The sequence below is a fragment of the Molothrus ater genome, chromosome 2, assembly GCF_012460135.2.
Source record: "Molothrus ater isolate BHLD 08-10-18 breed brown headed cowbird chromosome 2, BPBGC_Mater_1.1, whole genome shotgun sequence".
NCBI classification, from domain to species: domain Eukaryota; kingdom Metazoa; phylum Chordata; class Aves; order Passeriformes; family Icteridae; genus Molothrus; species Molothrus ater.
In genome coordinates, this window is record NC_050479.2 from 103,284,568 (window position 1) to 103,297,155 (window position 12,588).

General features: G+C 33.1%; 1 protein-coding gene across 2 annotated transcripts in view; it reads right to left on the reverse strand.

The window, feature by feature from the left end:
* NCAM2 (neural cell adhesion molecule 2) overlaps positions 1 to 12,588 on the reverse strand; it is a 274,685-nt gene that overhangs the window by 86,820 nt on the left and 175,277 nt on the right. For both annotated transcript variants that reach the window (XM_036394284.2, XM_036395044.1), the window contains exon 9: positions 7,196 to 7,346. In XM_036394284.2, the coding sequence (XP_036250177.1) occupies positions 7,196 to 7,346 (151 nt within the window). The remainder of the gene's footprint in view (positions 1 to 7,195; positions 7,347 to 12,588) is intronic.

A 12,588-nucleotide genomic window follows, 5' to 3' on the forward strand; every position in this document is an offset into this window, starting at 1 on the left:
GATCTAGGACAGGAAGATTCCCCCTATATATCCATCACACTAGCAGCAATTTTCATTTTAGTAATAAAATTATCAGGTGCTGCCCATTGTTAACACATTGTTCTCAAATTATGCCAATTTGTACCAAATTTTCAATTGTTACATGGATACGAGGACAGAATTACTGGAATAATTTAGTATGGCCTGGCTTCTCCATCAAATATTAGATTACATTATTGTCTTATAGGCAGAAGTGAAAAACTGCAATGTTTTCCTCAAACCAAGATCCTAACCCCATCTTTCTTCCTGTCCTATGTGTCACATTTCCAGAACAAAATCCAGCCTTTACCTTCCATATTTTCCTACTTGTCACCCTTACCTCCACAGTATGCCTCCTTATTGATATCATCCCTCCATTCCCTAATGTCTGTGTCTCTCTCATACATTCCCAAATCATAATAGCTGCTGTATGGAGCTAGCTCTTAGCCTTTTCATGTCTTTACTAAATTTTTACATGCAGTGCTGTCCAGAAAACAACAAGTAAAATCTTTAAAAATTTGTTTTGTTCAAGTTTCAAATATCAGTGCCACACTTATCATCTCACATAATTATTTTCTTCATTGTACTCAGATGCTGTGACTCTGCTTTGATGGATCTGTTTTGGAGGTATAAGAAGGCCACAATGTCTTTTTTTCATTCACAGGTTATTACTGTGTAATATGTATTACATTTTATATAGTATGAAAATACTTGTGAACCCATTTAAAATTTATAATATTCATTATCAATGTAAATATTTAAATTTCACCATGTAGAACCATGCTCAAGGAGGCATCAGAAAATTCTTCCTCAGTTTTTTCTTTTTTTTCTACCTTTACTTTTCACAATTGCAGATGTGAAAATTTATGACAGTAAGAAAATATGTTGAGGCATATATATCCATTAATAACTAAATTGTTAGAAACAAAAAAACCCAATTATTTTATTCTTTCAAATTTTGTTCTTCTATTAAGGAAAAAGTAGCTTACATGTTATTAAAAATCTACTTTAAATGATAGCAAATTAATTGCAAGATTAACCAAAACATGTAGTAGAGAGCTCTGTTCGGTAAAAATTTATGACAAATTTCTAATATCAATATCATGTTTAACAAGTGATTAACATATATTTAGGCAAAATGTTTCTAGGATGGAATTTTCTGTTTCAAAGTATTTTACAACCTTTTGGGCTAAATAATAGGTATATTTATTACATAGATGAATAATTTTTCCATTTTACCACACTGCTGTAACGTCAGAAAAAGACAATGGATGCCTTCAACTCCGCTTCACTCTGGGAAGTTTGGTGAAATGGTTTTGGAAAGTGACTGTATGTGATAAACCTCATCTTTTGCACAGAATTCAACTTTCTTGTCCCCTTGAAGTCACAGCAGTGGCACAGTAAACTTCCTCTGTGCAAGTGCACAAGCGCAGAGAAGAAAAATGATAAATCTTACAAGTGACATTCATAATATGTCAAAATTATCACACTTATTTCAGGATGTTAAAGGTTGACCTTTTCCATCTTTGCTTTCTCATTTTAACCTATAAATTTGACGGGAAGAAATGTAACTAAAGCCAATAGCATTTTATTAGAAAAGGTGGATATTTTCTATACTATTTCAATAGTATAGAAAAAATAGTATATTTTCCTGTAATTTTTTTTTCCTCTTGATTGTTTTTCCTGCAATTTTTCTGCAATTCATGTAATTCCTGTTTCTTTCCCAGGCCATATGTTTGTATTTATTAGTGTTGTTTTCTGGCTGTGATGACAGGATAAAGCTGGGTCCTCATGACTAATGGATGAAGGGAAGGTGTAAAAAAGACAAAGTCAGGTTTTTTCAGTGGTGTCCAGTGACAGGAAAGAGGCAATGCCATTCTGTGATTCTGTGAGTAATGGTGGGATGTTGCTGCACTGATCTCTTTTAACAGAAACCAAATGCAACTTATGAACTGTTTGAATTTATCATGATTTATGATAGCAGTAGGCAGCTGAAACCTTTTGTGACATTTATCACAACATTGAGGTTTCTCAGAGAATTGTGGATGATCCATCCATGGAAGTGTTTGAGGCTATTTTGGAGGAGCTCTGAGCAACCTGGTCAGTGAAAGTTGTCCCAGCCCATGGCACAGGGGTTGCTCCTGGATGAACTTTAAGATCACTGCCAAGCCAAACTGTTCTATGATTCTGTGATATTTGTGACTGTCTTGTACACAGTACTAGCATTTTATCAATTGAAAACCTTTCCTCCTAGAAGGTAAATACAATTTGTAGCTCAGTCTCTCGAATCCACTTTTAAGTAATGTTGTATATATTTTTTTTTGCAAACATATAAAATTAAATTGCATGAATCCAAAGCATCCCACTCAACTGCAGTGCAATGCAGCTAACACACAACAAAGCAGAATAATCAGTTAATGAAACCAAGTTCAATACTGCAACAGTAATAAAGTTGGTTTCAAATTGTGGCAGAGGAAAAAAAAATTTCAACCACAAAGGAAAAGACTGGTTTTGATGAGCAATACAATAGTATAACAAATACTGCACAGTTTTCTTTACAGATAAAGACTATACCACACATGTTGCATGATTATTTTTGTTTTTATCACTCAAAGTTGTTACTAAACTAATAGGGAATATTACTATAAAAATCATGTTTGGATGAAAAGCAATATTAAGAAAAATTCATATTCCTGGAATACACTAAAAATTATTTAAATGCATTTTTTCAGAAATTGCTTTTTAAGAAATCATTTTTATCAACTACTCACATGGCTGATCTCATACAAACACGTACCACATCACTCAATGTAATATATTTGTCAGAGATTTTTCTATCTCAAAATATTATTCTTTGAGCACTGTGAGGAAATAGACATTTTTTTGACCATCCAGTGTATCTAATAGCTGTAATTGAAATTGTAACCTGAAATTGAGAGGTTTAACTAAAATAGTGATGTAAAAACTGGTAAATTCAGCTAAAAAGGTCTCTTAGTCAGGATGCTTCCTGGATAGTGTATGGGAAAACAGAATTTTCCAAAGGATGTGGCTCAATGGCTTTCTCTGGTAAAAGGAGTACTGTCCAAAGGAATTTGCACCTGGTGATACAGAGCAGTCAGAAACAGTAGCATCTTACATAATGTGTGCACCTGGGAGGACAAAATTAAGTGAGGGCTGTGAAAACTTCCGACAGGTTAATGGCAGTGTGAACAAAATGAAGGGAAAACTGTAAGGGCACATAGAGAGCCTTTCAAAGATCATAAGTGTTGTTCATTGCTTCTTGTTTAAAGCTTTTCCAACTTAGCAATGATGCAGGGGCACCCTAACTAATAATAATACTATGGTGAAAGATGATCCAGCACACTGAACATGTAAAATTAGATTTTTCTTCAGTGCTAAGATGCAGTGAAAAATTTGTGAAACCCAAGACCTAATGTGTTCTCTCATCACAACTTTTCTTTTAGCCAGGTCTGTATTATGCTTTTAAAGACAAAAAAATACCACAATGAAATGCAAATATTTGTATAGCAAAACTAACTTTGAGAGACACCTGACATTATAAGCAAAATCAATTTATAATTCACTAGGTTTAATATATTTAATTTCCTCAGGCTATCTTGAAAACCTCATCTTAGCGTATGACCTGCTCTATCTCTTGTATGTATTTCTCTAATATTTTTAATTTTAAAAATAGTTATTTCTCTATGATAAATACGTAGATAATAACTATAGACACATCTTAATACCAATATACATCATATATTCAACCATACTATAATTCACTTTTCAATTGATTACTTATTATTACTCTCATCCAATACACACTAGGCTTCATACTTTAAACCAAATTTTGCAGTTAATGAAATCCATTAATAAATAATATTTGAAAATGGTATTTTATTTTGATGTAATTTTAATTTACTTTTCAGACTTTATATCAGAAAAATTAAACATAACTAAGCACAAAGATTACTTGGCAGGAAGAAATATTTAAAAATGCCCCCTGGTTCCCTGCAATTCATGTCTTCACAGCATTTCCTTCAGATAAAAGTCAAGGTTAACTGTTCCCAGTTGGTATCAAACCTGATAATCTCTTCTGTCCTAGAGAACTGCTCTTATCACCAGGAGCAACCCCAACAGAGAAGAAGGATAAAGCAGGGAAATTCTGTGCAATCCTACTGCCAGTTTAAATCTCTGATAGGGGTCAGGAAGTGAAAGGATGAGACAGTGACACCAGAGCACTCAGTGCCTTCATTCAGCCTGTTTGACTGAGGTGGCATTTAAGGATGGGATGGAAGCAGTTTCCTCTCCTGACTACACAAACTGTCAAATACAGTAAAGCATAAAGAAAGAATGCTGTAGTTTTGTTACTAACTTACATAAAGGCATAGATGCATTGTTTACTTCCATCTAGAAACTAGAGGACAATATCAAGAATTAAGTTCTGCTTATCTATATTTCTATTTTAATTTTTAAATAGTTATTGAAGTTTTATATGAGAATATTATTAAAGATAATTCAAATTTCTGTTAACATGGCTTAACTGCAAGACTGAGCCATACTTGAATAAATTCTTCTCAAAAACTGTTTGTAAGAGAACAAAACCAAACCAATGGAAGAGAAAAATTAAACTATTTTGAAGGGTTTAATGCAATTTTTAAAATGAGAATTTGGGGAAAAAAAAAAGTAAAAGCCCTGATAGCACTCTTTATAGCTGCAGTTATTATGCTAAATAAATGCCACTTGGAAAATAGTACCAGGAGAATCAAAACTATTAGATACTGACTTCATGGAATCCCCCCATTTTTAATAGTTTGCTACAAAAATACAAATTAGTTGTTTAGCTTTTGAACCTGAATCTTTTGCTGAAATTCCCAAGCCTGCAACTTATGAAGTCCCATAACTGGAATGACAGATAAGCATGACACTGCTTCATATAGGAAGATACTGGGGAAGGACTGTCAGAGCTTAGGACAACCCAGCATTGGGTGGAAATGGGGGCAAGGATGCTGAAAGGTTCTTCACAGGGGCTGTTTTGTTACAGAACTTCATGGCAGAGGCCAGACTGATGGGAAATGAGGTTGCAAAGAGGCACTTCTTCCTCCTGGGGACATTATTTTTAAGAACAGGAGAATTCTTTACCATTAAACAAGTGCTTTCTTTCCTGGGCAAGACAAATAAGTTGTATTTGAAGTTCATATACCAGTGCAAAGTTATTTGCAAAGGAAAGCGCAAAATTTCTCTGACTCATTAATCAGAATATGAGACAGACCTATACTATATCACCCCAGAAACACTTGCTTTGCATCATAGAACTACTTGACTTGAAGGAACTGAGGAAAATTGTATTTCTGTTAGTCAAACAATGCCTATGCTGGAAAAAAATACATTTGAGTTAAGGCTCACTATCAGTTGATTATTTAAAATTTAAAACTCCCATTTTAGAAATATAATAAAAATCTTCTGTTATACATTAAAAGTATCCATTACAATGCATGATTTCTCTGATGGTAGAATAATATTTCTATGTTCTTTATAAACTGTGTTTCCTCAGAGGATTTTAGAACTGTAGAAAATTTTATGCTGTATCAAAAACTGTGTCTACCAAGGCATAAATTCAGACTTTAACTTATTCCATTTTCTCATATACTGTATTTGATTGTTCCCACACATATTCAAAATTCATTCTGCCATACCATAAAAAGACTGCTACTTTTAAATTCTTTCCACATCATCTAAAACTTTCACCCTGAAAGGTGTCTTTGGTTATAATAATGTATTGGATGAATACAGACGTTTTATTATGCCCTCTGGTATGAATTCTGTATTGCTAATAAAACCTTAAATTTCAAGTGCCCATGTTTCATAATATGTGGTGCAACATATCTCTCTCCTCTGAATTCACAATATACTAATATTTAATGCTAAAGCATAGAGGCAACACAACCATAATGAAACCATGTATTTCATATCATTATGTGGAGAGTTGGCAGAATTTTAGAGAAACTACACTTAATTTAAATTTTTATCTATTTTTTTCCCCTTTATATACATTAAAAAAGTTATCATTGCATGCATTAAAGAAAACAAATATAGCAAATTAGAATTTATTTATTAGGTTTTCTGGCTTGGCAAATCTCTCCATTCCTAACACCTAAAAATTCTTTTGATCGTTCCTCATTTTTCTTTCAGATTTATATTCTATGCCACAATACAATGCTTCCCTGCCAAAAAAGAGCACAAAACTGTGTAGTGAAAGCACTTTCAGAACTCCTCAGGAAATCACTCCTGCAATCATTACTTTTATTTCTGTGCCACAGAATCCTATTCCAGCTTTTATCTTCCCACTGGAAAGAATTTTTCTCTTTGAAGACTCAGTTCAAACAGGCTCATGCAAACTCTACCGGAGATGTAAAATAATTGTATCTAGAAATTTCTAGATAAATGAAACAACAATGAAATTTAAAAAAAGAAGGATTTTTTTGCTTGTTTTAATTTTTTGAAGACCTTTGTTTATAAGTTTAAAGAAAAAATTGAAGAAGCAATTACCCAATGATTTTTTTTATATTTCAGATTTATATCTTCTGATTGGCTTCTCAAGCATGAGACTCTTCTAAGCAAAAATAATCTCCTTTTCTCCTGGATAAAATGCAAGAGCTTGGAGTAAAGACAATCTCTAAAAGAGACTGTTACAAACATGATAACTCCAGGAGGGGTTATAATAGTGGCTAGATGCCTTTTAGGGATTAGTAAATCAGAGGACTCAGAAATAAAAAAGAATCTTTGCTGAATCTTAGGAGGTTAAGCTCAAGACTTAGCTGCTGCTCAAATCAGTCCTTATTTTATCCCACTGAATACTTTTAATTCCCAGAACTCTCGGCTTGCCCAGAGATTCGAAGTTGTTAAGCTTAGCCTTAATTTAGTGGATAACAACACTGGAATATGATTTCAGACGAAATCCTGTCCTACATAAGTCACCAACACACCAGCAAGAGTCTTGTTAACTTCAGAAAAGACAGGATTCTTCCACAGAGGAATGAGCTACAGGACATGCTTTCTTCATTTACGCAAGTTTAATCATGAATTACCGCGAAAAAAAGGACCTTCCATTAAGAATGTACTTTTTTTTTTTCTTTTAAAACAGACTTAAAAGAGAAAACAAAATATTAGAACTTACATTCAATATCAAGGTACATGCTCTTTTGGTGCCCACCAATTCTACTTGCCGCTTCACAGTCATATCTCCCTGAATCTGACAACTTCACATCTTTAATATGCAGTGACGACTTTCCATGCTGCCCTTTGACTTCTATACGGCCATCTGGGCTCTGTTTACATTGATTCAGGAAAAAAGAAGGTTTTATATGTTTATATATGTATATCAATGTAGAATTTATATATATTAAACACTGCTGATAAGAATGACTGAAAGCATCTCTTCACCTATGGTGAGTTATTACTGACAGCTAAGCAACTTCTAAGTTGTCCAAATAAATTAAAAAAATATAGATAAACATGTTCTCTTTCTAGGCAGTATAATAAAAGAAATAAGTACATGCTTAAAGGAACATTGTCAAGGGAAACCACAAAACGTATCAAATTATAACAGCAATAGTGAACTACATACTCAAAACTTCTTTATGATCTCACTCAATGTGTTATGATGCTGTTAAGAAAAATGCATAGATACAACACTATATCTTAGATTACACACAGCATTATCTCTGGTCCTTACAACTGCAGCTGTGAAACTGAAAAGAAGTAATGGCTCAGACAATGAGTAAAACCCAGAATCTCACAACTGTTAAAAAAACTTGAACGATAAATGCAACTAGAGTTTCTGGATTTCAGTTCCTTTTCATTCCATGGAAAAGGCATGAAAAAATGAATGCTGCCTTTCAATTTTCTAGAACATAAATTTTATAAAAAATTCTCATCCGTAATGACTTTCCTTGCCCCTCCCCATCCCTCCCCACTTTTTTTTTGTAATTTAATGGGTATACAAATATTAGGTCAAACTAAACAGAATAAAGAAAAAGTCCTCTTCTTGATGCTTCAAACTTTATGAAATATTATGCCTGAGGAAAAAGAAGTAATTTTTTTCTGCTATTTACTTAAAGCATCATACAATACTTTGGGCTGGAAAGAACATTAAAGCTCATCTCATTCCAACCCCCCTGCCTGGGCAGGGACACCTTCCACTAGATCAGTTTGCTCAGAGTCTCATCCAACCAGACCTTAAACATTTCCAGGAATGGGGCTGTCCACAGCTTCTCTGGGCAACCTTTGGGAAATTTGTTGTACTTTGTCATCTCTCACTTTGTTTAAGGGAAAAAAACTCCAAACATGATTGAAAATACTGATGTTAACCTACCTTCATTATTTTAAGGTGGAAAAGGGATGAAAACCCAGTAACTATTTCAGTGCATGACTTTACACTTGAAGCATATTTTTATGTTCAATTCTATAATACACACACCCAAGTTTTCTGCATATTACACTCAATACTCACCAAGTGGCATCTGATGTTTAAGTGGCTGAGCTTTTAACTCATTACAACTGTTCCTTGACTTAATAAAGGAAATATGGCACAATTTAGACCTTAAAATAATTGATGTAAAGCAGTCAAATGAAGCATGCTGTTTATCATGATTTATATAGAAAGAAAAGTATCCCAATCCTATCTAAAAATCCAAGTAGAATTTTGTTTCTGTGAAAATGGCTATATAAATTAAAGTTCTTGAATTCTAACCCAGAAGCCAACATAAACCTCATGGGATTGGTAAAAATTAGCAACTTAGATCACTTAACTCTCAATTTTAATAGTGAAAATTCTATTTCCACAATATGATCAAAGAAGGAAAAGAAAAGTTATGATGTTGCTAGTAAACATGTTACAGTAGTGAACATCATGGCTTTTGGAAGGAATTCCTCAGCTAATTAAAATGCAATTTCTTTTAAAAAAAATATTGTTTCCTAATTTCTGATACAAAGCCAGTTTATATATATGTAAAACAATAAATGCTTATTTTTATAGCATTATATCTATTGTTTATATATATGTAAAACAAGTACATTCTATGACATAGTTAATACCAGTTATGAGCATTTTCTTCTTTATTTAAATATTAAGCATTTAATACCATGGTCAAACTACATTATTCCTACCTAAAATGTAGTACAATTCAGAAATTTAATTTCTGATTTTACCTTGATGACAAATATTTCCTTAAGAACTTACATTTTAAATGGTGAAACAACCTGTGACAATGAATCATAGATACAATAGTAAATACTTTATTAGTGATCCATTAGTTCAATACTAATCCCAAATACTTTAATTCACTAGTACATATTTCACTGTGATTCCATATATCCCTAAGCACATAAATGAGCACTAACAGATGTAATACAAGAAAATAATAATAAAAATAAGCACAAAGATCCTTAAATTAAATCGGTAATTTACAGTAATTCAAATAGGTAATTCACAGGTAATTACAGTAAATTAAATAGGTAATTTACAGGTAATTTCACAGTAATTTCTCAATCTCCTTTTAGTTTATTTAATTATTTTCTAATACTGATGGAAAAAATTTTGACTGTACTCAATATAACTTTTGTACATTCTCACATTCTCTTATTCAAATTTAGATGATGTAAGATATCTTAGATTTATAGGTAGGACAAAACTCAAGCTATAAATACTAATAAATATTCTGAATAATAGCTAATAAATACTCTGAATAATAAAAGATTTTCATGTATAATTTATTCTTATAATCAAATATATGGTAAGAAACATTGTAAGAGAGATTTACTAAGTTCAAAGTCCATAAAACAAATAAAATAATGGTAGGCAAGAAAATTTCACTAGAATTATAATAAAAATACACATTTACTAAAGACAATTTCTACTTTTTTTAGGTTCATGTGTTAAAATGGCTTACTAAATCAAGCAAAAATTTTAAATGTGTTCTGCTTCATTGCTTATAATGCATATTATACTGTGGCTTTTTAATAAACAGTTTAAAAAGTCCTGTTCCCTGAGTCTATTCTGCAGATGGATTGGTGGACAAATCCATCATTTATTTCTTTTACAAAGATACTGCAATACCTGATTAAAAATACACTGATAGGCTGGCATTCCTGAAAAAAGAAACACATGAAAGAAAACAAGAGCATAAATACAGACCAAGAAAATTCCATTTCAAACAAAGAAACAACTAATTAAACAAATAAATAAATGAAAGGAAATGTTTTGATGCAGGTGTCTCTATCAGTGAGAGGATTCCCAGAATATGAGGGAAACTATCACTTGTAAATCAAAAAATCTAGTTAGTATGGTCAAGTTTCAGAAGGACTTCAAAACACTGGTGGGACTCTATTATGTTTCTTTATGGTATAAATGAGACAAGAGAGATCTGGATAAATGATTCAAGGACATGTGATGACAGAAAAAAAAAGCACATAACAGTGCAGTTGGGTATGAAAAAGAGCAATGAAGAAACTGGACAAAAATCGAATGTGCAGCATTACCTGGAGCAAAAACTGAAGACACACTATTTACATTTTTCTGTTATTGCAAAGGATGTTATTAAAACCAGGATAAACTGAAAAAGCAGAACTTTCTAACCATTGGTAATACCTTTCTGGGGTTAATTTCTCTCCTGCACTAATTATGAAGAGCACACATTAGTACTATGTCTGGCAGCATAACACAGCAAAACATGAAGAGAAAGAGACACAGGTATGGGAACACTACACCTGCCCTGTAATCCTTAGGAGAAATCCCCACCAGGAAGAAAGCTTTGGAGCTACCAATGGGCCAAAACCAAACTACAGATATAATCTCAATAAATTAACAATGTCAGTAACTCTAAAGCCTGCCTGAAATAATAATGGCTATCCCATTAAACTGGGACATTCTTTTTTTTTTCTTTGCAAATGTTACAGCATGAGAGATGTAGAATCTGTATTTTATTTTATTGCATAATAATGATAAAGAGCATTAAAGGGACAGAACAAACCCCTAGACAATCAGAATAGTCTCTGTGGCCCAACACTTATGACTTGTGCTCATTCACTGAATTACTCTCCTCCCATCACGGAGTATGAACAAACATTAAGGTCTCAAAAACTTAAAGTTAAGACAGTACCATACAGATTTACATATTCTTTGGAAAAAAAATTATGTTAACAGAGCCTTACACTCTTAGACATTGGAAGAATGATGAAGTCTCCAGAAGTTACATTTTCACAGCATTTTAGAATTCCTAATAAAATCTAAAACATAAATATTTTTCATGGCTAATGTTCATTGGAGAATTTCATAGAAATCATAAATAAAAGTGGCGGTTTTGAGGCTTTGGTGGTGGGTTTTTTCTTCTCCCATAACTTTATCACCGGCATAAAACTAAGATACAAATGAAAAATCTTCAGCAGAGACTTTGAAAAGTGTTTTACTTAGTTAAAGTCACTTTGGGATTTTATTCCCATGAAAAGCACATTCCCTAAATTAGGAAGCAAGAAAGCCTTTTTATTTTGATTACTGATAGCAATCTAGTTCTCTGCCATTGTTAAAGGAAACTCTTCTATACAGGTCTGCAAGTAAAAATACCCAAAATGACACCACATAAAAAATATCTTCTGGAAAAAAAAAAAAAAGTGAAAATTTTTTGCACTTGGAATTTTCTTATTATGTGTAGATAAACACAAATGGCTCCTATGCTAATTAAAAAAATGAGAGATATTGCATAATTTGAGATTAGTGCTGCAGATTCCGGAAAGGTACATATATATTTTTGGTTTTGATACAATTTATGCCTACTATACATGTTATTTTATTCCTTGACTCCTTCTGTCACGCTCATGCTTCCTGGATGTCTTGCATAATTTGTAGTTCCACATGTGAATATTCCCAAAGGCCTGACCAGCTGATGCTGACCTGACTGGTCTATGCTCAGTTTCAAAGACAAGAACCAGAGCTCCCAAGGCAGGACCAGAACAATGATAACTGAATTTCAAGGATTCCACTTGCAGAGTGGATGGTGATGTGATGAGACAACAACATCCACATGGAGACAAGGATAACTTCTGGAACAGAGTAAATTATTCAGGAGTTTTCAATCTGCAAAATTCCACTGCCATTTTAGTAAAACCAGTTTAATTTTTTCAGGAGGAGAGAGTTTGCTGATTATGGTGCTCAGAAACTGTCATTTGTTTAAAAACTGTAGAAAGTTGCACTTGGACAGAGGTGGATGGTGTTGTTAGTGGATGAGTTTGATTTATCAGCCATTGCTCCAACTCCCACTGAGGAAAAGTAGAACCAAATGAGATGATGTTGTAGGGCTGCCAAAACCTGCATTTTGAGTTGGCTGAAAACAAGAACGGAAGGTAAGAACAGTCGCAGAAATTGGTGACTCATTTGTAGCTGGGTTCTAGTAATATTGCTTGAATGGTTAGAGCAGCTGACTTCCCTCCTTGAGTTTACCATTTGGCTGTCAAAGTATAAACAGCCTTCCTTCAGCCCCTGAAGTCCAAGTGCAAGACTGCAAGGAAAACAATCCC